The following is a 27,803-nucleotide window of genomic DNA, read 5'->3' as shown; positions in this document are numbered from 1 at the left end:
AGGAATATTCTACAAAATACCTGACCAGTAATTCTCAAGACTTCAAACTTATTAAAAACAAAACAAAACAAGAAAAAGTCCGAGAAACTATCATAGCCAGGAAAAACCTAAAGAGACCTGATAACTACATGTAATGTGCGATGGAATATGGGATCCTGGAAAGGAAAAAGTACATTAGGCAAAAATTTAACACTCTTAAAGTGTGAACTTCAATAAAAAAGTGTGAATATTATCACTAATTATGACAAATGCACCAAACTAACATAAGATGTTATTAGTATGGTTGGGTGTGGAGTACATGGGAGCTTTCTGTACGGCCTTAGTAATTATATTTTATTTTATCATTAAAAACTAATGTTTTAATTTTGAGGACAGAGAGACAGGAAGACACAGCATGAGTGGGGCAGAGACAGGCAGAGAGGGAGACACAGAATCCAAAGCAGGCTCCAGGCTCTAACTGACAGAGTCACCCAGGTACTTCCTGCCTTGGTAATTTTAGAAGTTTATTTTGTAAAAAGGTTATTTCAACAGTAAAATAGTGATGTAATGAAAGAGTTTATCAGGAAGAGGTTAAGAGAATTAGAAATGAGGATTATGGGGGCGCCTGGGTGGCTCAGTCCGTTGAGCGTCTGACTTCGGCTCAGGTCATGATCTCACAGTCTGTGAGTTCAAGCCCCGCGTCGGGCTCTGTGCTGACAGCTCAGAGCCTGGAGCCTGTTTCGGATTCTGTGTCTCCCTCTCTCTCTGCCCCTCCCCTATTCATGCTCTGTCTCTCTGTCTCAAAAATAAATAAACGTTAAAAAAATTTTAAAAAAAAGAAAAAAAGAAATGAGGATTATGAATATATAGTGTGAACAGATCAATAAAATAGAACAAATATTTATATCTATATAATTTATATAAAAAATAAAAATCTAAGCTTAGTTTACATTCATGTAAAATAAAGATAATAATAACTCATGAAGCTACTGTGAGCATTAAATGTTTGTAGCATGTATTTTGGTAGAGTATATGTTCAGTGATTAGCAGCTCTTTCTGATATTGTTATCATATATATTTTTTTAATGCTGACACAGCAGGTGCGCTGAGTGGCTCAGTCTTGTTAAGCATCAGACTTCTACTCAGATCATGATCTCCCAGTTCCGGGGTTCAAGCCCTGCATTGGGCTCGTGCCGACAGCTCTGAGCCTGGAGCCTTGTTTGGATTCTGTATCTCCCTCTCTTTCTGCCCTTCCACCCCTCATGCTCTGTCTCTGTCTCTGTCTCTGTCTCTCTCTCTCAAAGTTGAATAAACCTTAAATAATTTACAAAAAAAAATAATAAAATGTTGACAGAGGAGAAAAGGAGGACTGCTAATTGCCTCAGATAATTTTCAAGGACAGCATATTGGAATTTTTAATCAAAGCAAATACCACGTTCACTGGATGATGGATTGGAAGAGGCATAGGTAACTTGAATTTAAAATTGGAAATTTAAGTGATAATAAGGACTAAGGTACACAAAAGTGAAAAGAAGGGAAAATAGACATAATTGGATCAAACAGTTTTGGAAAGTTAAGGCCAGAATAGTACACAGACCATAATGTGGATGTTCACAAATAAATGCAAATTGATATAGCTGTAAATATATTGTTTCTTGGTAAGATAGATGAATATTTTCAATGGTATAATATTTTTACTGAATTGTAGGATACTACTGTGTCTTAAAACCCTGGTTCTTAAGATATTGACATGAGAATCAATGATGCCTAGGTTCTTTCTCCTTTGTAAGGAAGTACAGTAATATTTTTCAATATGGTCCAGAATTCCCAAAAACTTGTGTTAATTACATTCATCGATGAAATATAATATATAACAGCACAGGAGTTGGAAAAACAGTGGAAAGAACCCCAGAATAGAAACCAAGAGTAGATTTACTTAAACTTCATGATTGAAGAGGTTTGCACCCATTAGGTTACTATTTTTTTGGTTTTGCACAAGTTGTTTGGACACTCTTACCTTCTATTTCTTTAATCTTAAAGTGCAATTTAAAAAATACAATTAAACTCCTATTAAAGATTAAGTCATTTTCAGAAATGTATGAGTCTGACTGGTTGTTTATGAAAATCCATTACACTAAGAAATATAAGGGACTTGAATAAAGGAATTAAGTGGAGGTCCAAAACTAACTGCAAATTGGAATTATCAACCATGTAATTACATATATGTTTCTGTGTGTATGTGTGTGCATGTATACATATATAAACCAAATCTGTTTTATAACAATGAATATAAGAGAAAAAAATGATCAGTTGTCTTTTCAAAGTTTTTGGTTAATATGACTGATTGCATTTATATATGTAAGATCCTTTCATACTGAGACAAAAAGTTATAATGATTAAATAATTTAAAGATAAGGAAATACATATTTATAAATAATATATATAGTATTTATAGAAAAAATATTTGTAGATTACACATATGTAATTATTTGTGGGCATGTTTGTGTGTGTGCATTGCCACAATAAAAGAGAATGGCATATTGTCTATTATCCGATCAGCATTTTGGGCAAACTATTGGATGGCTAATGAAATGGTGATGAATGAAACTGAGTATAAAATTGCACACTAGAGAACCAATGTTGTAGCACAGTTGAGAACTTATCTTCTCATGACAGTCTTGAAATATGTCAGGACTTGGACATATCAAATATGGCAAAAAACTAGAATGAGACCTGAATCAAAATAGAATAAACTAAAATATCCGTCTATGTCTCTCTTTTTCCCTACTCTATTTGATACATATATTTCAGAGAAAAACTTTACAAAAAAACTGTAGAAAGTAGTAAAATTAACATTATTGTAGAGAGTAAAGAAACAAACTATCTACAGACAAGAGCAGAATAACAGGAAAGAGACAGAACAGAAAAACACAGAAACAAGCTGCTGAAATCAGAAAAAAAAAAAAAATCACTAGAAAGTTTACCAATAGAACTGGAAGGATGAAAATAAAAAAAAATGGAAAAAAAGAACTGGAAGACGAAGATGAAAAGATAATCATGAAAATGGGATAAAGTATAAGAAAGTGATAATTAAAAAATAATGCAATTAACTCTTAAACCCAGTGCCTCCAATCAACTATTAAACATCCCACAAAGAGTCAACAAGAGAAAACACAGGGTAGGAATGCATCAGAGAATTAATACAAGACAATCTCCAAAAACTGAAGGATCTGTGGCTCCATATTGAAAGAACATTCTGGGTGTCTAGTCTTGAGAATGACAAAAGACTCACCTTGACATGTTGGTGTGAAATTTAATAACAAAAAGGAAAAGAAAAAAGTCTGAATATCATCACGAAAAAACTTATATTGCATAAAATGAGGGAGTGATACATTTACCCTTATTTTTCATCAGCTTGGTTGGATGCCAGAATATGATAGAACACATCTTCAAAATATTTTTTAAAATCTAAATGACAATTGTGTAGCTAGGTAGACTATGAATTAGCAGAGGAGTCAAGAGAAATTTTCAAACATGAGTTTGTAAAATGATCTCCTTCCCACTCTTTTTGCTTAGGAAGCAGACTAATGTTACTGACATCTTAGTAACTCTTTTCACACCTAGTCTTACTTTGGTTCCCACCTCAAATATGCTTGCATTTTTACACCTGCTCTTAAGAATTTCCATTTTACTTTATCTTATTTTATTCTTGAGAGGGGCTGGGAAGCAGCAGAGGAAGAGAAAGAGAACCTTAAGCAGTCTCCCAGCTCAGCACGGAGCCCATGGCGGGGACCAACCCTACTACCCTGGGGTCATGACTTGAGCCGATATCAAGAATCAGTCACTCAACCAAGCCACCCAGGTGCCCAAAGAATTCACATTTTAATACCTTAAGTTACTAAAACTTTTCCGAGGATTTTGAAAATGTCCTCCTCCTAAAGACAAAGGCTGACACACCCTTCCAACCTTTTCTTCCTGTCACTTGTTTTCCTTCTCTGTCTCACGGTCTGGGCTCCAATATTTTTTTCTCTCTCTTTCTATGCACACCTCTACCATTGTCTTGCTGAGGCATTTTGACATTATGTCTTAAGAAATGTTTGCCTGGCTCTCCTGATGTGGTACATGGTAAGCCAAAGTAAGTAATCAAATCCATAGTTCAAAGATTTTTGTTCATTCTATCTTAAAGATTTTTATGATTCTCAAAAATTGATGTAATCAATATGTAAACAATTTAATAGACTTCCTAGAATTGTAGCTGGAACTTAAGTATCAAGAAATTTCATAAGAAACCTAGATAACACCAAGGGCAACAGATAAATTTTACAAAGAGAATAAAACATGGAGGCAAAGGTGTTTGCTCCATAGTACATTTCCAGTTAGTGATAGAATTTGGTACAGGGCAATTTTAAATTATATTTAGTATAGCACAGTTTCATTCTTATGTGTTGATCTAATACTTTTTTAGTACAAAGGTTGCATTTAAAATAAATGCATATTGGGGCGCCTGGGTGGCGCAGTCGGTTAAGCGTCCGACTACAGCCAGGTCACGATCTCGCGGTCCGGGAGCTCGAGCCCCGCGTCGGGCTCTGGGCTGATGATGGCTCAGAGCCTGGAGCCTGTTTCCGATTCTGTGTCTTCCTCTCTCTCTGCCCCTCCCCCGTTCATGCTCTGTCTCTCTCTGTCCCAAAAATAAATAAACGTTGAAAAAAAAATAAAAAAATAAAATAAATGCACATTATATTCAGATGTAACATATAATATGTACATATATATTTTTTGTAAAGGTAAACATGTAATGTAATTAAAAAGTTATGTATGATTATTACTAATGGCCAAAATTCTCCATGTAAATTCTAAGCCTTTTTTTACATTGATTAATTCCTAAATGAAGGCCAGGGACTGCTTATTAAAAATTAAAAGGAAGATATTATAAGTATTGATTAGTCTAAAAGATAACCCATTATAATCCCAGTTTATGAGCGCCAAATGACCTCTTTTCACTATATCACTCTGGTTTCCTACTGTACCTGAAATTATTTCCATTCTATATCATTTTCTTCCCATTTGTTTGCTCATTTGCTGGAAATCAAATATATTTTTTAAATATATTGGCCATTAGGGGCTGAATTGTGTCTGCCTAAAATTGATATTTTGAAATCCTAATCACCAGTGCCTCAAGATATGACTGTATCTAGAGACAGAGCATTTAAGAGTTAAGGTAAAAAAAGGCCCTGTGAGTGGGCTCAGTATGACCAGTGTCTTTCAAAGAAGAGGAATTAGCACAGAGGGCAGACCATATGAAGACACAGAAAATGGCCAAGCCAAGGAGAAAGAAAATTTACAAGCCAAGGAGTGAGGCTTTTAGAAGAAATCTTTTCCAACACCTAGTTCTTGGACTTCCAGCTTCCAGAACCACAAGGAAATAAAATTCTGTTGTTTAAGCGACCCAGTCTGTGGTACTTCATCATGGCAGCCCTAAGAAACTATTGCAGTGGGGTAGCAAAAGTAAAACAGAGAAGTAATGGCCAAACGCTTATTAGTTTGATAAAAGTAAGACTCACCAATTTCACATATTTGCTTAGCATCTCAGTCATGTGGTTTGAAATGACCTGTCCTTCCCAAGTTTTCTTTGTGCCATCATGGCTTTCTATCTATGACCGCTTGCAGAGGCAGTTAGATGCTCTAACCAGATACAAACGTCAATGATTCCTGACAAGAATCATGTTGTCAGCCAGAAGTGATCTTCCATATTAACCTTCTTCAAGGGGTCATGCATCACTGCATAGTAAATCATGTTGCTAGGAGAAACCCAGAAGTTGCCTTCATTTTTTTTCCAGTAAGGTTATGACATCACCAGCTTTAAAAAAAAAAATTACATAGCTGTTTCCCAAAGCATTCTATGCTGCAAATTATTACACTATGTGAATATTCAAATATATTTCCCAAAGTTGAGACACAAGTGAGATCTGGGTGCTGGGAGGATGAAAAGAGGTTCAACAATTGTTCATGATATGGAAAACAAGGACAGTGTGCAACTATGTGGCACCAAAGAAGGTATGTGAACGGCAAATGCTAAGAGCCAAATTGCCACTACATGATTATCACTTACATATTTTTTGAAATAATACTTAATAATGAATAGGACTGAATACAATTTGCCTATACTATCCATATTTCTACCCATTTTTCCCATGCGCGAATTCTTTTACAACTTTGCAAATATAATATAAATATATTCATAAATATTTCATAAATACAGCTAGATATTGACCACATTTTCAGGGTGGATCTTATAAGCAAATTTTATTTTTTTTTCCTAGAGATAGTCTCAATAGTTCAGTAGTCACTTGTATAATTATACTGTTAAGAAAATATATCATCACTTCGGAGTTATCTGTTTTGTTAAGTGCATTTCTAGATAGGGTACAGTTCACTTGAAAGTAAAGTATATGAGTGTAGTGTATTTGTATGCTTATAAAATCTAACATTTCTCAGAAATCTGCCTCAAATTAAAAAGTAAAAGTTTTTTAAAGAAAAGTTGTATGGGATCATTTATATTGGAATTATTGTAGATGATCACATAAAGAAGTAACTGTGAGCATTAATAACAATGTTTACAAAGTTGAAATCCATGTTGATTAAATAAATAAATCAACTGCTTGATTCTGCATTTGTGTTCATCTTAGGAATTAGTCACTGGTTTGAATTTTCTGAAATCCCTGATTTTTTATTTGTCTAATAATATGTAATATTTTTAGACATGCTATAAATCCATCCTGTATCATTTGATATGTATTTTATTTTCTTTGCTCATCAAAAAAAATCACTAGTGTCTAAGAAACTCTGAGAAGCTCTGTAATGAATTTCTCTTCCCATGTTTGAATTAATGGCACTTTCTTCCTTAATAATTTTCGTAGAAGCGCAACTTAAAATTTTATCTATGACTGAACACTTTAATGATCTGGTGATTTGTTAAAACGAACCTTCCACACACCAGCACAGTATTAACACAAAACCAATATTTATTTTGATGTGGGGTTTCAGCCCTGAGGCCTCTCTTCATAAAGAGGGATTTTTCTTTAATTTACTTTTTAAAAAATGTCTTTTTTTTTTTGGAAAAAAAAGTAACATTTTGCTGATCACCTTTAATACGAACTAATGTGAAGATCAAACATTGCTTTTAAGATTCAGGACTTACATATTGAATTTGATATTATCGCATTTATTTCAATATTCTGAAAGGGTAGGAAAAACAAATGTGTTTTGGCATACAGTTTAAAAAAGAAAAAAAAAACCTCTGAATTATAAGAAGATGGAGTTCAGAAAGTATTCTTCATTTTTCCTCAAAAGGAATTAGAAGTCAGCGTGTTGCTATTGCTCCTTGACATAAAGACAGTGTCTTTGTTTTCTGTCCTCTGTATCTCTGAATCCTGTAATGCCATCACAGCAGAGTGCATTGGACACCACTTTAAATGATAAGAGTTTCAATAGGCACTTTAGTGGAATTAAGAAAAATCTAACACTCTTCCACCGTGATGCCACATAGCTATCTTCGTTCTATGTTGTCATGTCAGTAAATTGTATTTAATAGGCCTGAGCTTGTCTCAGTGTGTTTCCAAAATAACAAAACAAAACCAAGCGAGTACATTTAATAGGATTTATCTTGTGTTTGCAGAGTAAAACAAAACTGACAATATGATAAATATAGCAACTTGCTAGAAACCAGGTAATCAAAGGACTGTGTTCCTATAAAGCCTGGTGTGTGTGTGTGTGTGTGTGTGTGTGCGTGTGTGTGTGTGTAAGTGTGTGCGCACATGTGTGCATGCATGTGTGTGTCTGTGTGTGTGTGTGTGTATGTGTGTGTGATTTCAATTTGTGTTTCCTTTTCTTAAATTTCTCCATTTGGTTGTGTTTTATCCTTCGCCTCTGCCCTAAGTGACTTTATCAGGGTTATAACTCTCTTCTTCACCAAACATGTCTGCCAAGACTTTAAAGCGGGGTCCCCAGTCTGCCAGATAGTCGTAGTCCTGGTCAGCTTCCGTGGTGAGAGAGTCTATAGAGCTAAGGGAGTCTGCTACTGATCCATTTCCTTCATATGCATATGTAGCCAACGAATCGTACGGTGGAGCAGTTGGGTCCACGTCATTTTCCTGCAGCCTTTGATTAATGAAATCCCTTATGTCTGTGTTGTCTTCCACCGGTGGTCTCTGACGAGGTAAACAGAGAGAGTCTGGTTTTATATCCCTGCGAATTTTGTTTTCTTCAATCACTTTCGGATTTCTCAGAGCACCAATATCGAAAGCCTGGGTGTCCTCCTCCCCACCTCCTTCATCATCATAATGGATAACGTTGTCTCTGATGTCTTCTTTCGAGGTCATTAGAGTGTCTTTCTTCTTCTGCCTTCGCAGAGCTACATACAGTACAACGATGGCTAGAACAAGACAAAAGTTGCAAGTTGAGAATATGTAGTTGATTATTTTCAAAGTAAACATATTATAATCAAGAAGGATCATATCTATGTTTACACTGTTCATCGTGTAAAGCTCAACTTCATTTTCAAATTGTAGCTAACAAGAAACCTTAGCAAAATTATTCACAAAATCAAGCAATGACTGTCTTATATTTAGTTTGTGTTATATTTCAGTATTTCAGTGGCAGTTAAAAAGGGTGTGTTACAAAATTTTGTAAGAAAGAATGCTTGTTCTAAGCATAGAGAGAGCTATATAGTATTGGTATAATAAAACTTAAATATTATTGCCCATAAGTAACACTTAGATATTATTTATAGCTAGATTCCCTAGCTGTAACATTACTTGCATTTCTAATGAAACAAACCCACATCTTCTTGTAAAAATGACTTTTCAAAGCGATACATTTTAGAAAGGGAAGAAAGAAGGGAAGGAAGGAGAGAGAAAGGAAGGAAGAGTACAGAATATAAAGGCCTTAGTTTTATAAACTGTGTCAACTGAGACTTCTAATTATTTCAATTCTGTGTCCTAACATATTGAGACATTTTCTAAATCAAATTCCCAGTGTTCAGTTTGCATTCATTCATGATAAAATTTTGAAATATTTAATTTATATGCTCTCACTTAAATCTTTCTTTGTTCCTGGCTGATGCCCAGCAACCACTAAATTGTAAGTGTTTAGTTCCTCTAGAAGCGAATGGGCACAGATTCAAATCATAAAGTCAGTGCTCAACTTTGGTCATCATAAAACCCCCTCTCCTCCACAAAAGGGGTAACAGATTGAAAGTCACAGTATGTTTGATTTCCTACAGCAGAGTCTGGAAGACTGTTGTCAAAAGATTAGAAATTAGAGGAGATTGCGTGATGAGGAAACTCATTTATTCCCTCTTCCTCCCAAATTAAAGGTTGACCAACTGGAAGGAGGAAGGAGATACAGGTAGAGCTTTTATACGATGGGCCTCTAAGAGATGTTTAGCACTCTGCACTCTTCCCAGGATTTAAGGAGGTCCCAAAATGAAAAAAGACTATTGCTCACCTGGGGAATGAGCCAGAAATTGCAAACCTCACAGAGAAGGCCTGCATCTAAAATGGCTTGGGAGTTGCTATGGCTGAGAAGGGGACTACTAGCTGATGTGTCTGAGGGCCCCATAAAAAATCCCTAAACATCCTAGGACACTCGTGCTTCCCCTCATCCCAGGAAAGATAAGAAAATGGCTAAGAATAAATGGGAAGATCTGAAGGAGTTTGGGATTAGTTAAAGAGGTCCAAGAAGAGTTGGGTTTTTAAGAATTCTTCATGGCAGAACTAGAAAATGTCAACATTCACTGCTGTGGACTTGTAAATCCATGTGCTTAAATGGGACAAGTGCACTGTGGACACTCAGAAACTATTTGGAGGAATGAGTAACAGACAGCGGGGCAAAATGATGCTGAGCAGAGCAAGATGACACAGTACACTATAAAAGGGCCAAACAGGCCAAAAATGAGCATCCAGAACATGCCAAGTCATGGTAGGTTGATATGGAAATACTCTGGGACTCCGGTGGCTCCTTGAAAGAAAGAAGCGTGAAAGAATAACCCTTGATTTGAGGTTAAGCACCTAACTGATGGTGTTCAATTTCAGGTGTGAGAATGTTATTTTGAATCTTTTTCCACACACCAATGTTACTTGTGTGAATTAGTATCTACACCATGCAAATTGGACCAGAACTTCAACTTCCAAACTGACATGACCTTCTTAGAGAATGTTCTCCAAAAACTGTCATATAATGCCTTACTCCATGCTTTACATCCTAGGTTGTTGTTGTTTTTTTTTTTTTAATTTTCTATCTTAAAGATAAATGTATGTATCTACATTTGTGAAGCATATATCAACGGATTCCACAGTGCCCAGCTGTACCTCTGTTGCAATTTGAACTTAAAGAAATGACGGGCAAAACAGAAAAGCTCTCTCTAGTTTTGTGAATCTGGCAGTGAATTAATAAGTGAATGGAGCCAGCTGAACAGAATGGATGGAAGACGGAAACCCCTAAAGTAGATTTATATTAATTCTCACAGAGATGTTACAGAATACGTCACTTCAATCCTTTTCCTTTGCAGTGCTTCTGGATGTTTTAGTGTGTTCTTTTCTAGGGAGGGTGGTTAGAATTTTGATGTGTGGAGCTGTGAAAAAAGCAGAATGAGAACTGCTTTTGGCTGGCAGTTTAAACAGAAAAAAAATTGGGAATGCTTTTACTGTCTTTCATTTCTTTCCTGTCTTTTCCCTTTTCTTCCTTTATTGAATGGGAATTGGAGAGCCATGGTTCATCTAGTTTATTTTTAAAGATATGTACTATCTCACTAGATAGCAATAATTACTGGAATATAGGATGAATTATCAAAACACTGCTGTAAATGAGATACCTGTTATAGAAAATTTCACTGTGGCATGTGCAACAAACTGTTATTCCTTGGAATCCCCAAGGGCTTGAATGTACTCTTGTGTTTCTGATGATGTTATTTGTTTATTCTTAATGCTATATATACATAGAGTCTTAAATAGAAAATTCATATTAATAAAAAATAGAATTCAATGTAGTTAATCTTTCTTCTATCCAGATGTGACATCTCAACGAAGAAAAACTAATTTACATGTTAAATTGTGAAGACAGAGGCAGAGAGAAGAGAGAATGAGAGAGAGAGAGAGAGAGAGAGAGAGAGAATATGGGATTATTGAAACCAACCTAAGAGTATAACAATACACAGTAGGATTGCAATCAAAGCCCCAGTGCTGAGTCCTACAGGTAGAAAAATTGCTTCCACATTACAAGACAGGATGGTACCATCAGAGTCACATCTACAAACTCGAATAGTCATGGTGTTTGTGCTGCTCTGCACAGGGTAACTGCTGTCTTCTATTACAACAGGGAGGAAATACAACTCTTGCTGCCTGCGGCTGTATCCATTTCTTCGGGTTTCAATTCCAGCTGTGTTGTCTACAAAACATGACATTGATGATAAGACGGTTACTAAAAGCTTCACTTCAAATCTGAAAGGTTGGTATCTGTTAAACGGTAGGAAGCTGTTCTTGCATCAGCAAAATAGGCCCATATTTTAATTCTTTCTTTTATTATTATAAGAGCTGCCAAATGTAATCAAATGTAATCAAAATAATCCTTAGGAAAAGAAGAAACATTAATCTTCTCTGGTATAAGATGTATATTTTCAATTCAGAAGGAATAGAAACTGGTTATAAAGCAAGAAGTGTGTTGACTTGACTCATTTTTTTAACATCAAAATCTCATTGAGAAAAAAAAATACAACTGTGGGTGTTGTCTTACACGCTACAAGAGCATAGATTACAAAGTATGAATCTGTAAAATACGTTAGCTAAGAACCTATTACTAAAATATAACAAATACCAATTTCCCATTTGACTTATTATTTTCCCTGGATCTGCTATGTATATGGTAAAATATATCTGTATATATCTGTATCTACATTTTTCACTTTTGCACATTAGTTAGTATAGGAAAAAGAGAAAAGAAGTGTGTTAAAAACATCAAGATTCATTAAAAATTTTAAACACAAATAATCACCATTTTAATATAAGTACAAAAATGATTCATTTTAATTCTGACAAAATCAAAAACAGCAATATTTACTTAGAATAATCCAAGGCAATACAAATTTTAAATCTTATATAAATGCAATTAATACTTCTATTGAAAGTATTATTTTGCATGTATTTGTTCTTATTGTATTTCTACACACACAAGTGGAAATATGGTTTTATTCAAAACACCATTTCATTTTTGTGTCCATTAAAGTAACTCCTACACATATCTTACTATTTATTTTTAAAAATGTATTGGGGCTCCTGGGTGGCTCAGTCGGTTAAGCGTCCGACTTCAGCTCAGGTCACGATCTCGCGGTCCGTGAGTTCGAGCCCCGTGTCGGGCTCTGGGCTGATGGCTCAGAGCCTGGAGCCTGTTTCCGATTCTGTGTCTCCCTCTCTCTCTGCCCCTCTCCTGTTCATGCTCTGTCTCTCGTTGTCCCAAAAATAAATAAACGTTAAAATTTTTTTTAAATAAAAAAATAAATAAAAAATATATTAATATTTAACCTATTATAGTCATACATCATATCCACTTTGGAATCATGGAAACTAATTTTAGAAAAATATAGTACTCATTAAAATACAAGTTTGTCAGACAATGTTGCTAACTCAGTAATATTCATTCATCTATTTGTATATTCTAATTTCAACAACTAAAACTTAGGCAGATTCTCTAGATTCATTACATTAGAAGCACTAAGTTGAGAAAAAGTTACTTGATAAGATTGTTTTGCATGGGAAGATGACTTGGTTATTACATAAGGATATTTTTTTAATTGAAAAAAAATACCAAGATGCAAAATGTCTATTATAACATGCATGGCCAGCCAGACTCAGTAATGCCAGATAATGATGATGAGAGTAGGAACAAAGAAATGTGGACTAGTTGAATTAACATTGAAATCTTCAGCAACTGGTTGAATACTTGAAGCTGAGGAAAAGGAACAGTCAGGATTAAAATTTGAAACGTAAGAATAGGAGGTTGGAGAAGCTGATATATGTGTACTTGAGGAGCCATGGATTTGATATTCTTGAACACATTATATCAGAATGTACCCTACCCTTTTGTTAATGTTTAGCCTCTCCCTCCTCCCCATTATCCATGGGTTCACTTTCTCTGATTTCGGTTGCCCAAAGTCAACCTAGGCCTGGAAGCAGATGATCCTCTTTCAGATGTGTGGTCAAAAGGTCAAGGGTAGCCTACTGCTGTATCACAATGCCTATGTCTTTCCCCTCATTTCATCTCATTGTCTAAGCATTTCATCACCTTACATCATCACAAGAAGAAGAAGGATGAATACAGCACAAGATATTTTAAGAAAGAGAGAAATCACATTCACATAACTTTTATGTGAGCATATGGCTATAATTGTTCTATTTCATTACTGCTATTACTGTGTCTAATTTACAAGTTAATTTTTTTCATAGGTATCTGTGCATAGTAGAAGACATGTATATGCAGGGTTCAGTACTACTTGTGGTTTGGTTTCAGGAATCTACTAGGTGTCTGGGAACATACTCCCCCAGAAAAGGGGATTACTGAATTTTCAACCCATTATTGTTATTGATATGTGACCATATACAATTCATTGTGCTGTTCATGATGGGAAAAAAGACATTAAACCTCATTTCCACTCTTAAAATAGTTTCTACTGCACAACAGATAAAGAAAAAGTTTATGTGTATCATATAACTATTAATACATATGCACACAAAGAAGTTTTATTCAACTGTAAGAAAGAAGGAAATATTGACATTTGTGACAACATGAACAAGTCTGGAGGGCATTATGCTAAGTGATATAAGCCAGGCAGAGGAAGATGAATACTGCACATGACATTAGAGGTGAAATCTAAAAAAGAACGACAACAACAAAAAGGAACCCATAAAAACAGAGAGCACAAATGGGGTTGCCAGGGCTTGGGGGTGGTGAAAATAGGGAAACATGGGCAAAAAGATACAAAATCTCAATTATAAGATGAATGGGTATAACAAGGTATACCATGGTAACTATAACATGGTGCTATGGTTGATACCACTGTATTGTAGAATTGAAATTTGCAACGTGAGTAGAACTGAAATAGTCTACCCCTGGGGGGGGGGGGGGGAGGTGAGGTAAATATGTGAGGTAATAAAATGTTTCTATTCAGTTTTTAAAGACTTACACTTACACATAAAATGTAAGTTCAGATAAAAGGGGGAATATAATAAATGGCATATTTAAATAGCAAACAATGTTCAGACTGTGACAAAACACTATTGCTATGAGGCAAGATGATCTAATTCATATTATGAGATATTAATTCTCCAACAACCATACAATAGGGAAGATAGTCAATGCTTATGTCCCTGAATGATGTGTCCATCTACTTTGTTGCCCAAGCCAGGGATCTGGAGGTCTGATTAGTCTTCTTGTCCATTGTATTCACATCCAGAATTTAGGGAATCTAGCATCAAGCCTTACAACTTTCTGTCTCTATCCACCTATCTCCATGAGCCATTACCTTAATCTAACACACTTTCACCCCTTCCTGCAATAGCATCAGAAGTAATCCTATATACTTCTGTTGTCTTTTTCAAACTACAACCAAACTGATCTTCCTAATGCAAATTTGAACATATGCTCTTCTAAACCTTTCCAAAGTTATAATGTCTTTAAATGGCTTCTAGTTAGGGTGACTACATGTTCTAGTTTGTCTTGGGCAGTCCTATTTTATGTGAACTGTTCTAATTAAAATCACTAGTATCGTCCATGTCTATTCTCCAAAGTATTCTAGCTTTCATAATAAAATATGTGGTGTCTCTACTTATAAGGCCTTTCATATTTGGGACCCTATTGCATTTATAGCCATTCCTCAGGCTACACTATTAGATGTAGAAAACCCTACTGAATTTCCTTCTGTGACAAAATGTCTGATTTCTTTCTCTAAATATTTACAGACAAGTAAATTTTTTTCAGACATCCTTTGACTTCTGTCAATCATTATCATCTCATCACAATCTGTTCATTTGTTTTATAAGCATAGAATTTAGTAAGAAACTAGCTTTTTACCATCCAATATTATGAACTCAGATGTTTCTAATTCCTATTTCATAACTAAAGAAACTTAGAAGGGATAAAATGTCCACACACAGAATTAATAATGTAAGAACAACTGGCCAGTACTTAGCTGCAATATATCCAGTGTCCTTTGTATTTTTGTAGTGACTGTCACAGTAGCAGATGTGATACCATTAGGAGCAGAAGCAGTGGTGATGATGACCGTGGTTAGACACAGAAGTGCAGACTGATGGCAGAGGTGATCACTAAAATAATCTTGGGTATTGTGCTAAATGATCTGCACGTATTATTTTATTTAATATAAATACTATGAGGGCGCCTGGGTGGCTCAGTCGGTTAAGCGTCCGACTTCGGCTCAGGTCACGATCTCACGGTCCCTGAGTTCGAGCCCCGCGTCGGGCTCTGTGCTGACAGTTCAGAGCCTGGAGCCTGTTTCAGACTCTGTGTCTCCCTCTCTCTGACCCTCCCCGTTCATGCTCTGTCTCTCCCTGTCTCAAAAATAAAAACGTTAAAATTATTTTTTTAAAAATAAATACTATGAGGTTGATTTATTTCAACTATGAGTTTAAAATTATGTAGTATAACTTCATACATTGAGAATTTGCCATTGAAGACATAAAGGAGTGGGAATGAAAATTTCTGCCATTCTAGTTACAAAGCCTTATTCTTAACCTGTGCTGTACTGTATATTATTCAAATAACCAATTACTAAGAAGTTACGTATGTGTTTGTACAAGTAATGTGCACGTGGAACAAATGATACGTTTAAAACATAGAAAGCATTCAATTTCCCAGATGGGCTATTTTGGCTTGACTCATTAAGGGACCGTCCACATTATAAATGGAAGCAATTTGCCTCATTAGATACGATCTATATAGGTTAAATATTTAGTTTACTGCTAGCCATAGAATTTCGTATTTCTCATATATGGATTTCCACATTTTATGAACTTGAGTGCTTCTAGGAAAAACATGGGTTGCTACCTTTGCGCCCTTTTATAAAGTTACATGGCAAGAGGTACGTTTTTATGCGGTTAAACTTACTTCTGAAGTCACGGACTGTAAAATTTGGTTTGACGGCAGCTTCAGGTGATAATCTAAAGGAAAATTGCTGCCCAGCAGGTGAAAGATCTCGGTCTGCAGCGCTGACTATCTGAATTATCTGAAACAAAGTTGAGATGAAACTTGAAGTCAGTCATGAGTTTCAAAGGGAACTTAACATCCCAGGCTAGTAAGTTTATTCAATGATGCATGCAAGGAGAGATAAATGACATTTTTAAGATTCATATCGGTGAACCAATTATTTACAAATAATTTTTATAAACAAATATCTAAACATTTACAGTTCATAATGGCAGGTACAATTATAGGGTCTGGGCCAATTCCAAATCAATATCTGCATAAATAAAAAGCTTGGGGCGCCTGGGTGGCTCAGTCGGTTAAGCGTCCGACTTCACCTCAGGTCACGATCTCACGGTCTGTGGGTCCGAGCCCTGCGTCTGGCTCTGGGCTGATGGCTCAGAGCCTGGAGCCTGCTTCCGATTCTGTCTCCCTCTCTCTCTGCCCCTCCCCCGTCCATGCTGTCTCTCTCTGTCTCAAAAATAAATAAAACGTTAACAAAAATTAAAATAAAAGTAAAAAAAGCTTAACAGCATTGAAAATTCTCACTAATAAGCAAAATAAAATTAAAATGCACTTGCTTGCATTTTAAACTAAATAAAATAAATGCTTTCTAACATAAATACGAAAATGCTTACTGGAAAGAAAATCGCTGATTATTTAAAAGCCCTTGCGACAGCAAAATTTTAGTATAGTTACGTTTGTGAGAATGAATTTTATTTTCATAAATAAATAAAATGTTGAGAAAGAGAAATTCAAAGGATGTATATCTGATTTTGTTCTTTTATTTGTTTCCCCCCAACGGGCCAGAATACTAATTGCATTCTCATAAAATGTTTTTAGGAAGTAAACACTAACCATCGTGTTTAAAATTTTTCCTAAATCTCTCCCATAGGTTGTATGTCTGGTAGTTAAAATTCTGACACTTCAATAAAGTGCCCTTAAGAATTTGGAGATTAAAAATAACTTCTAAGAGCCAAACTGTGAAATTGATAATTCACTACACAGATAACCAAATTATAATGACTTTGAGGTTTTATTTATTAACATATGCAATGGCTTTGCATCAGAAAGAATTTCAGGAATTGTGTGTAGAAGAGGGTGAGGGCAGAGGACTGCCCAGGTGATGACTCTTTTAGACTAAGTTTGAATTTGCCAAAGGAAGACCTTACATTTCAAGTACTACATTGTGGTCAAAGTGGGCAAAGCACACGTCGTGTCTTAGCACAATGACATGAAACATGTGATTTATTTTTTAATTAATTTTTTAATGCTTATTTATTTTTGAAAGACAGAGAGAGAGAGAGAGAGAGAGAGAGAGAGAGCACTGGGAAGGGGCAAAGAGAAGGAGACACAGAATCCAAAGCAGGCTCCGGGCTCTGAGCTGTCGGCACAGAGCCCGACGCGGGATGCGGGGCTCAAACTCACGTGTTGTGAGGTCATGACCTGAGCCGAAGTCGGACAACCCACTGACTGAGCCACCCAGGGGCCCCTAAACATGTGATTTATTTGATACTTTTTGTTTTCATTTCATGGTTAAAACTCAGTCTTAGTACTATGTTCTACCTCCCCATATATTTGTGTGCATGTAGGCTTACATACACATACACACATTCACACATAAGCATACATACTAGGAAATTTAGTGCCTGAAGCAGTATTGGTAATTTGTAATTTGAAAAACTGGCTTACTTTATTTTTTAATTTTTTTAATGTTTATTTTTTGAGGGAGAGAGAGAGAGACAGAGCATGAGCAGAAGGGCAGAGAGAGAGGGAGACACAGAATCCGAAGCGGGCTCCAGGCTCTGAGCTGACAGCATAGTGCTCACCCAATGTGGGGCTCGAATTCACAGACCATGAGATCATGACCCGAGGTGAAGTTGGCCGCTTAGCCGACTGAGCCACCCAGGCACCCCAACAAATTGATTTTCTCATGAGAAATCCAGGTCTCTAGTTCAGTGTAAATCGGTCACACTTCTATAAAACTTCAACTTTCCTTCACATAAATCCATATGCTTAATCAGATCATAGTTCCCATCCATAAATGTTCTGTAAATTATTAAGGGATTGGTTTGCCAGGTGTTTTGTTTTGTTTTGCCATTAACTACTATCAGCAAGCATAATCATTTACTAAATTAAAGTTCTTTAACACCAAAAAATATCAAGAACATAACTTTAGAATGAAGCAATGTCCTTTCAAACAGCAGACAAAGAAGAAAATTTTGGTTTAAACTGGCACTTATCTGGAATTGACACTTGGAAGTCATTACGCTAAGTAAAAAACCTCTCACACTTCAGTGATTCACCATTGTTGACTTAGATAGTATCATCCTTTTCTTTTCCTGTTGTCTCTTGCCAGATATCACATATATACATGTATACATACTTGCATACATACATATTCAATTATAGGCCAGAAGAGCTAGACAGTTCCTATGCATAATTCTTAGACAATGGTAAGATGGCTGGGTCAAAAGCAGAAAATGCTCACATTCCACACTCCCTTAAAACTTAGTAATATTTCAGGGTTGTGCTTTGTACATAACTGTGACCCAGTAGAAAGCCCAACAGATGTTTATTAGAAAAAGAGCGTCCAAGGACCCCACGGATTACCTACCACTTTGTCCAGATGTAAGAAAAACAAGTTACCTCAGGTCATTTCTACTATTCCCAACTTTTTAAACTCATTTACTAGACAAGCAGAGAAACACCGAATGGAATTCTATATCCGAAGGACTTTCATTGTATGCATTACAAGAGTCTGTTTGGTATAAAAGAATTAAATCCCTAATTATCTAAAAAAAAAGGTGGGGATTGGTTATGGGGGTGAGGGTGAAGGGATCTGGAAAATGAGAAATTGCTACATTGTGGAATTTCAGAAAACCTCTTAATACATTCTCAAATAAACAAATAAGTTTAGTATTTGTTAAACATGTATTCAGGTGCTTCTATTTCAGACACTAAAGCAGGCAGTGAGCTTATCCCATGTAATTTGTGGGTACATTTAAGGGGATAGAGGGTTAAACCTTTTTCTGCATTTCTGTGTCTATTCAAAGTTAAGGATGCAAATTTATCAAATGGGAAATCTGACTATACAAGTCATGCTGTAATAAAATTAATACTTTCTCCAAATTATCAGAGAAAGGATTAGAGCAACACAAGCCACTAGAAGTTTCAGTATTGATGGAAATATTGTATATCTACATGGAAAAAAATGGTAGCTGCTCATCACATACAGCCATTGAGCAATTGAAATGTGGTTAGTGTGAAAGAGAACACTGATTTTTAAATTTATTTAATTTTGATTTAATAGCTACCTAGCTAGTGGACATCACAGGATTAGGATTATGGGACAGATTTGCTACAAATCAGTTTAATGCATTCAAATTGAAAGAAATACTGAAGATTAAAGAATGATCTTTTTGAATAATGATACTGTTTGAAATATTAAAATTTTTCTGTAAGAATTAAAACTTCAAATGTATTTAAATGAATAGTTATGCTTTTTAAAGGTGATTAAAATAGAAAGCAAACCAAGCATACTGATCTATTTTTCCTTTGGACCTAGGTGCACAGTATTGGGTTAATCATATTATTATTTCATGACACACTCTCATCATTTGCTCATTCTTGATTCATCATATCATATCATGTCATATCATACCATCATATTACATTATAGCATGGTATGCTATTTTACCCACTCATCTGTAATAGTATAGAAACAAAAACTGGCTACCCAACACCACTCACACTAACTCTAGGATTCTGATATAACTTTTTTAACTATGGTGTCCTCCCTCATGAGATCTCCCACTAGAATCAGAACAATATTGACTTAATAAGGAAAATATAATTCAGAGATTTTCAGTAACCCAGATGTTCTACTCAAGGCCACCAAAGAAAGAACCCTTAAATTTTTAATGGGCTATAGAGCTTTTCTGTACCTCTTCATAAAGCATGTGACCAAAGCAAGAAACACTAGAAGAATGCATTCTCAATTTGTTTGCTTCTTTATAGTCACAGAGTCCATAGAAATTCCACAGTAAAGGAAAGGAAAACAGAGCAGATCTGCAATCCTAGGCTTTTTAGTTATACAAAGAATGTTCACTAAGCTAGCATCACTTTATATCCTGTGGTGTTACTTGTACATCCATAAATCACCCTTAACTTTTGAATTTACTATCCATTGTGGTTTTTTTTTAATTTAAACACACACACACACACACACATACACACACACACAGATATGTCTGTGTGTGTGTGTATGTGTGTGTGTGTGTGTGTGTGTGTGCGTGTGTCTATTCATGTGTGGTCTTATAACCTGAAACACATGCATATAGTCTTCATATGCTATTAGTTAACAATATTAATAAGTTACCTGTCCCGGTTTGGCATTTTCACACACAGCTGTCTCATATGGCACAGATATTTCTGGAGGAAATTCATTGACATCTAAGACATTAATCAATATGTTGACTTTGCTGCTTAATAACGGGTTACCTATTGAAAACATAAAAAAACAGACAATTATAAAATCTGGTCAGTTATTGCTTTTATAGTAAATGGTCTTAATTTTTTTTTTTAATTAGCCATTATATAGAATCTAAGGGATCCTTCCTTTATGGGCAAATTTGAGGTGTTTTGCCAAATATAAACAATAAAAGGATGGATAAGTAAGGTATCAGTGCTCTGCTCTCAGAGCACCAGGAGTGAACTGTATCAGGGTTCATCCCTGAAATTCACTCACCGCCAAAGATAAGGTCAACCATCTGGCTAGTATTTTGTCAAACGTGTAGCCATCATAGAAGAGTTAGTTCACAGAACCAATCTTCACCAGTAGTGATAATTTTCACTGGATAAAACATGTTTTCTAGGTTGTGTCCGTATAATTAAAACTTTATTGAGTAGGATCATCTATGTTTAAAAAGTTCTCTCAAAATGATTCTTCCTGAAAAGGATGATAAATTACAAGAAGAATGAAGGAGAGAGGGCTTTTCAAAAGTAAAAATTAAAATACAGCTTTAAGGAAGTAAAAGACATAGATTATGGAAAGCTAGTATACACCATAAAATTGCTTGCTGGTGATAAGAAAGAATAAACAAGATTTTCTTCCTTCAGTATAAAAATAATGTTGTTTTGAAAAAGTTTCTGCCAAAATCCAATCACAAGTTGTAGCTCCAGCCCCTGATATATTATCTGCCTCCTGTCATTTATTGAAGAAGACTAGATAAAATTAAAATAGTAAGGCCTAACAATGCACCTTTTACCTTATTTGTTATAAAGTTTTACCTTATTAAATTTCACATATGGATAAACTGCCTCAAATTGTTGAAGGACCTTGCCCGGAGTCACACATGCAGGATTATGGGAGGTTAAGATTCAAACCCAGGACTATGGAAATCCAAGTACCATGTATATGGCACCATGACTTCCCTACTGACTGTTAAATCCTTCATTGCAGTGTTGTTGAAGATTCATAATGTTAGTATTCTTTTAGACCTCTTTCTGAATTTTTTTAAAGAAGCATACAAGATCCCAATACATAAGTGATTCTGATAAGTCTAAATTGATCCTGCAGTACTAAAATTTATTAGAAAATAATAGGCTCTATAAACAGCACCGTAATAAATGTTCACATATTCACACGTGACACAGTGAAATCTGTCATCATGTACCAGTACAGACACAGATAACACAAAGAGAGGATAAATGGTGCATTTTGTTATATGGGATGTATTTATAGAAGGTGTATCGGTAATCTTGGTGAAGGATGCAGAAATTACCTATGATTTAATAATTTATATTGGCCAGAGGGAATTATCTTATTTGATAGAAAATGTCTGGTTGTTTTCAAAAGTTACCTAATCTACCTTCAACTCAGTTTCTTCATGTAAAACACAAGGTACTAATAATCCCTACTTCATAGGTTGTATTAAATAAGGGGTGGTGCTATACGAAATGTTAGATCACCTTTGGTAAATTGCATTACTTGTATTACCAAGTGAATTTCATGGAGGTTATTTGGTTCCACATCTATTATTGGTGTTAATTACTCCTATAGCATAGTATGTAGGTAAAAGTCAGCAATTTGGTTAAACTTGGTTCACATGCCTAAGAAAAGCTAGAGATTATAAAAAATAACGGAATTAATGCCTAATACTATGTAATGCTTACAGTGTACCTATATTCTAAAACATGTTACATAGATGAACTCTTTTAGGGTTCACAGTATATAGTGATACATATAGTGTCAGAATGCTGGGGAGCAGTTAGGGGATGTGACTCATGCAAAAATCACAAGTTGGAACTAACAAGATGGGGTTTGAATCCAGGTTTTCTAGTTCCAAATTAGTGCTCTTAAACTCTGTTACATACTGTGTATTAGACAAAATTGAAATGTATTTAGCTATTGAAAAAAAACAGGCAAGAAATTAATGTTACAGATTGGTTTAGTAAATTCATGTGACTAACTTCACCTATTCAACTTCTATACAACACAAAAATCATGCTCCACTTTCCATGTTACATGTGAAGTATCAAAGTATAAGTCCTGAGGCCATATAAAAAGGAAACTCTTATTTTTATTTTGTTTTTCCAGGGCCAGAGTTTTATTTTGGGAAGCTGGGGTGAGGATGGGCTGTCTTCCAAAAGGGACGAGACTTCTGGTGCAATTGTGTTTTTAATGCAGATTTACCTTTATAATGTGTAAGCATGGTATTCAAATTAATTTAAGCCAGTTTGTACCCATGAGAAATTTCCTTTTGGTCGTTTTAAATTATTTATCTTTCTGCAATATAGATTTTAACGTTTGCCTAATGAGTAAATAGGTCACAAAAATATAATCACTATTGTAACATATTATTAAAAGTATTTCTCAAAAAGATGCTTTTGGTAATTTGGCTAATACAATTTGTCGTGTGAGATCTTCCTGTGCCCTGGAGGATTTGTGGAGTTACTTAAAATTAAACGTGACCGGTCATCATTGTGGCAATTAAAAAAATAAAGGCCCCAATAAGGATTGAGGAAAAAAAATAGAACAGCTATAAAATGACACTTCATATTGTCAAAAATGAGTGATGGGTTTATGGATTTCATTATATTATTATCTCCTCTATTGTATATTTGTAAATTCTTTCATAATTAAGGTTTCAAAATGTGACCTTATGTGTTTAAAGGCCAGTTGGGGAAGCAGTAACAACTCTGTTCAAGAATTACTCCACTCAAGTAAGCACAGAACTTTGTACAAGAGAATGTAATTTATTAGAGTAATACAGAGTTTTTTCATTGATGCATATAATTCAGAAAATTATGTTGAGGAAATCATGACCATTTTTTCTGACTCGGCTAATCTGTATTTGGGACAACAATGATGTAATTTGTTTAGACACCATTTAGCATGAGCATGATTATCAACATTTTGCCATGTAGAAACTCGTTATCACTGAATACTTAGTGAGGAAATTCAAATATAAATTTAGTAAATTTAAGGAATCCAAATCGTCCAGGAGGATGTCAAACATTCACTCTTTGCAAATGACATGATACTCTACATGGAAAACCCAAAAGATTCCACCAAATAACTGCTAGAATTGATTCATGAATTCAGCAAAGTTTCAGGATATAAAATCAATGCACAGAAATTGGTTGCATTTACGCATGAAAAATGAAGCAACAAAAAGAGAAATCAAGGAAGCAATCCCATTTACAATTGCACCAAAAACCAGAAAATACCTAGGATAAATCTAACCAAAGAGGTGAAAAATCTATACACTGAAAAATATAGAAAGCATATGAAAGAAATTGAAGAAGACACAAGAAAACTGGGGAAAGATTCCATGCTCCTGGAAAGGAAGAAAGAGTATTGTCAAAATGTCGATACTACCCAAAGCAAACTACACATTCAGTGTAATCCCTATCAAAATAAGACCAGCATTCTTCACAGAGCTAGAACAAATAATCCTAAAATTTGTGTGGAACCAGAAAAACCCCAAATAGCCAAAGCAGTCTTGAAAAAGAAAACCAAAGCAGGAGGCATCACAATCCCGGACTTCAAGCTATACTACAAAGCTGTAATCATCAAGACAGTATGGTACTGGCACAAGAAGACACTCAGATCAATGGAACAGAATAGAGAACCCAGAAATGGACCCACAAATGTACAGAGCAGGAAAGAATAATCTTTGACAGAGCAGGAAAGAATATCCAATGGAATAAAGGCGGTCTCTTCAGCAAGTGGTGCTGGGAAAACTGGACAGCGACATGCAGAAGAATGAACCTGGACCACTTTCTTACACCATATACAAAAATAAACTCAAAATGGATGAAAGACCTCAATGTAAGACAGGAAGCCATCAAAATCCTCGAGGAGAAAGTAGGCAAAAACTTCTTTGATCTTGCCCGCAGCAACTTCTTACTCAAAACATCTCCAGAGGCAAGGGAAACAAGAGCAAAAATGAACTACTGGGACCTCATCAAAATAAAAAGTGTCTGCACTGTGAAGGAAACAATCAGCAAAACTAAGAAGCAACCGACAGAATGGGAGAAGATATTTGCAAACGACATATCAGATAAAGGGTTAGTATCCAAAATCTATAAAGTCCTTATTAAATTCAACAGCCAAAAAACAAATAATCCAGTGAATAAATGGGCAAAAGACATGAATAGACACTTCTCCAAAGAAGACATCCAGATGGCCAACAGACACATGAAAAAATGCTCAACAACACTCATCAACAGGGAAATACAAATCAAAACCACAATGAGATACCACCTTACACCTGTCAGAATGGCTAACGTTAACAACTCAGACAACAACAGATGTTGGTGAGGATGTGGAGAAAGAGGATTTCTTTTACATTGTTGGTGGTAATGCAAGCTGGTAAAGCCACTCTGGAAAACAGTATGGAGGTTCCTCAAAAAATTAAAAATAGAACTACCCTACGAACCAGCAATTGCACTAGTAGGTATTTATCCATGGGATACAGTTGTGTTGATTCAAAGGGGCACATGCACTATCGACAATAGCCAAAGTATGGAAAGAGCTCAAATGTCCATTTATCAATGAATGGATAAAGAAGATGTGGTATATACAATGGAGTATTACTCAGCAGTAAAAATGAATGAAATCTTGCCATTTGCAACTATGTGGATGAAACTAGAGGGTATTATGCTAAGTGAAATTAGTCAGAGAAAGACAAATATTATATGACTTCACTCATATGAGGACTTTAAGATACAAAACAGATGAACATAAGGGAAGGGAAACAAAAATAATATAAAAACAGGGAGGGGGACAAAAACAGAAGAGACTCTTACATACAGAGCACAAACAGAGCGTTACTGGAGGTTGTGGAGGGGGGATGGGCTAAATGGGTAAGGGGCATTAAGGAATCTACTCCTGAAATCATTGTTGCACTGTATGCTAACTAATTTGGATGTAAATTTAAAAAAATGAAATAAAAAACAAGTTTAGTAAATTTGAAATAACCAAAATCCTACATGATTAGTTACTGTGCTGTTAGTCAAATCGCTTAAATCCAATTATTATTGATCCATGTTGCTTTATAGTTAATAACTAACTTATTAATAGTTTTTAGTTCACACAATAAAATCAGGAAATTATTTTTATCCTTAATCCCTTCAAAGATATTTGTTAAATATTCTTTCCCACCCTTTGAAAATATCTCAGTCAGCTCCCCTAGCTTTCTGAGTCGGTCTCAGTTAGAATTGTTTATTAGTAGTATTTTCAAGTGCAGCTTCAACTAAGAAAAAAAAAGCTAAAGCTCAAATTACAAAAACAAAGAATGAAGGAAAAAAATCACTGTTTATCATAAATGACTTAAATTTCTATAAAAGAATATTATGAATTTATGCCAAAAAATCTAGTCAACATAAATGAACAGAACAAATTCCTAGAAAGACACAAATTACCAACATTGACCTTGAAAAGAAATACAAAATCTTAATATACATTAAACAAATGAATAAAAATCAAGTTGTAATTAGAAATATCTGAAACCAAGAAAAAAACTCATGCAAACATGCCTTTACTGGGGGGATTCAATAACTTTTTAAAGATCACACAATACCAATTCTTCACAAACTTTCAGAATATAGAGAAGTAAATACCAATTCATTGTATGTATCCTGATACCAAAGCCAATCCAAAACATCACAAGAAAACAAAGGTATAACCTATTTTCACTCAAAAACATAAGTACAAAAATTTCTTAATAAAAAGTTAACAAATCACTTCCAGGTCATATAAAATTACTACATAATGACCAAATAGCATTTATCCTAAAGATACAGGATTCACTTAATGTCCAAGAATAATCAATTGACAACACATATTAATAGAAGAAAACAAACAAACAAAAAAACACACGGCCATCTCAAAAAGATTCACAATTTTAGCATTTGACAAAATCACACAGCCATTCATAATTTTTTTTAAATCCTCTACAAATGTAATGAAACGGAGGCAAGCTCTTCAACGTGATGTAGTCTCTCTTCATGAAGCCCATAGCTAACATCATACTCGACAGTGAAAAAGTCAATGCTTTCTCTCTAACACTGGGTACAGTGCAAAATTGACTGGTCTTACCACTTATATTCACCATTGTACTAGAGGGTTTATATAATGCAATTAAGTGAAAATAAATTTTAAAAAAAGATTAAAGTATCCAGATCAGAAAGAAAGAAATAAAACTACTTTTGTTTAAAAAATGGCATGACCTATAGGTAGGAAATCCTAAAGAATCCCCAAAGAAACTAATGGATATAATAAGGGAGTGTATCAAGGCCATGAGATAAGAGGGTAGTATTAAAAAAGGCAATTACATACTTAATAGCAGCAAATGAAAAACTAGAATTGAAATTGAGAAAAAATTAAATTCACATTAAAATCAAAGATAATAAAATATTTAGGAATACATTTAACAAAATAAATGCAGGACTTATAAACTGAAATTCACAAATCATTGCTCAGAGAAATCAAATGGATTGCTGATAGAAAGGACAGCTGGTGGAAATATAAAATTGCATAATCACCTTGGAAAAGATTGGAACTTTTTATAAACATTGAATATGAAATTATAAGGTAGCAACTCCACTCTACACCCAAGAGAATGAAATAAATGTCCACACAAAATCCTGTATGCACATAGCCATAAAAGTATTAGGTATATACTTCAAAACTGAAAACAGGTCAAATGTATATATTTGGTGAATGGATAAACATTATGTGGCATATCCGTACAATAAAGAATACTCCAACAAAAAAAGGAACAAAACACTGATACAACATTTGAATGAATCTGAAATATGCTGTCTTCTTTGATAATAAGACTGACATAGCTCCTTGGAACTTAGTTAGTTGCAGAAAGTGAAAGGTTTCAGTGACTTTGGGTTTCTGAAGTACAAGAGCCTTCAGAAGATTCCAGCTCCCCTGTCAAGTCTTCCAGATTTCCTGGAGTAGATATTAAGCCATTCCTTTTAGATGAACCCTTTTAGAATGTCTGCCCCAAAGAAACTGTATGATAATTTATCATGCAGCAATAGATCACTAATCCAGG

At 35.0% G+C, this 27,803-nt stretch overlaps 1 protein-coding gene across 4 annotated transcripts in view; it reads right to left on the bottom strand.

The window, feature by feature from the left end:
• Positions 1-6,983: 6,983 nt before the first annotated feature.
• CDH12 (cadherin 12) overlaps positions 6,984-27,803 on the bottom strand; it is a 1,052,064-nt gene continuing 1,031,244 nt past the window's right edge. For all 4 annotated transcript variants that reach the window (XM_019812450.3, XM_019812457.3, XM_006928094.4 and 1 more), the window contains 4 exons: positions 20,606-20,727; positions 16,150-16,267; positions 11,170-11,421; positions 6,984-8,410 (listed from right to left, as the gene is read on the bottom strand). In XM_019812450.3, coding sequence (XP_019668009.1) covers positions 7,911-8,410; positions 11,170-11,421; positions 16,150-16,267; positions 20,606-20,727 — 992 coding nt within the window. In that variant the 3' untranslated portion in view covers positions 6,984-7,910. The remainder of the gene's footprint in view (positions 8,411-11,169; positions 11,422-16,149; positions 16,268-20,605; positions 20,728-27,803) is intronic.

Source organism: Felis catus, chromosome A1, assembly GCF_018350175.1.
Source record: "Felis catus isolate Fca126 chromosome A1, F.catus_Fca126_mat1.0, whole genome shotgun sequence".
NCBI classification, from domain to species: Eukaryota; Metazoa; Chordata; class Mammalia; order Carnivora; family Felidae; genus Felis; species Felis catus.
Note: the sequence above shows the minus strand (reverse complement) of the source record. Positions and strands in the feature narration are given on the sequence as shown.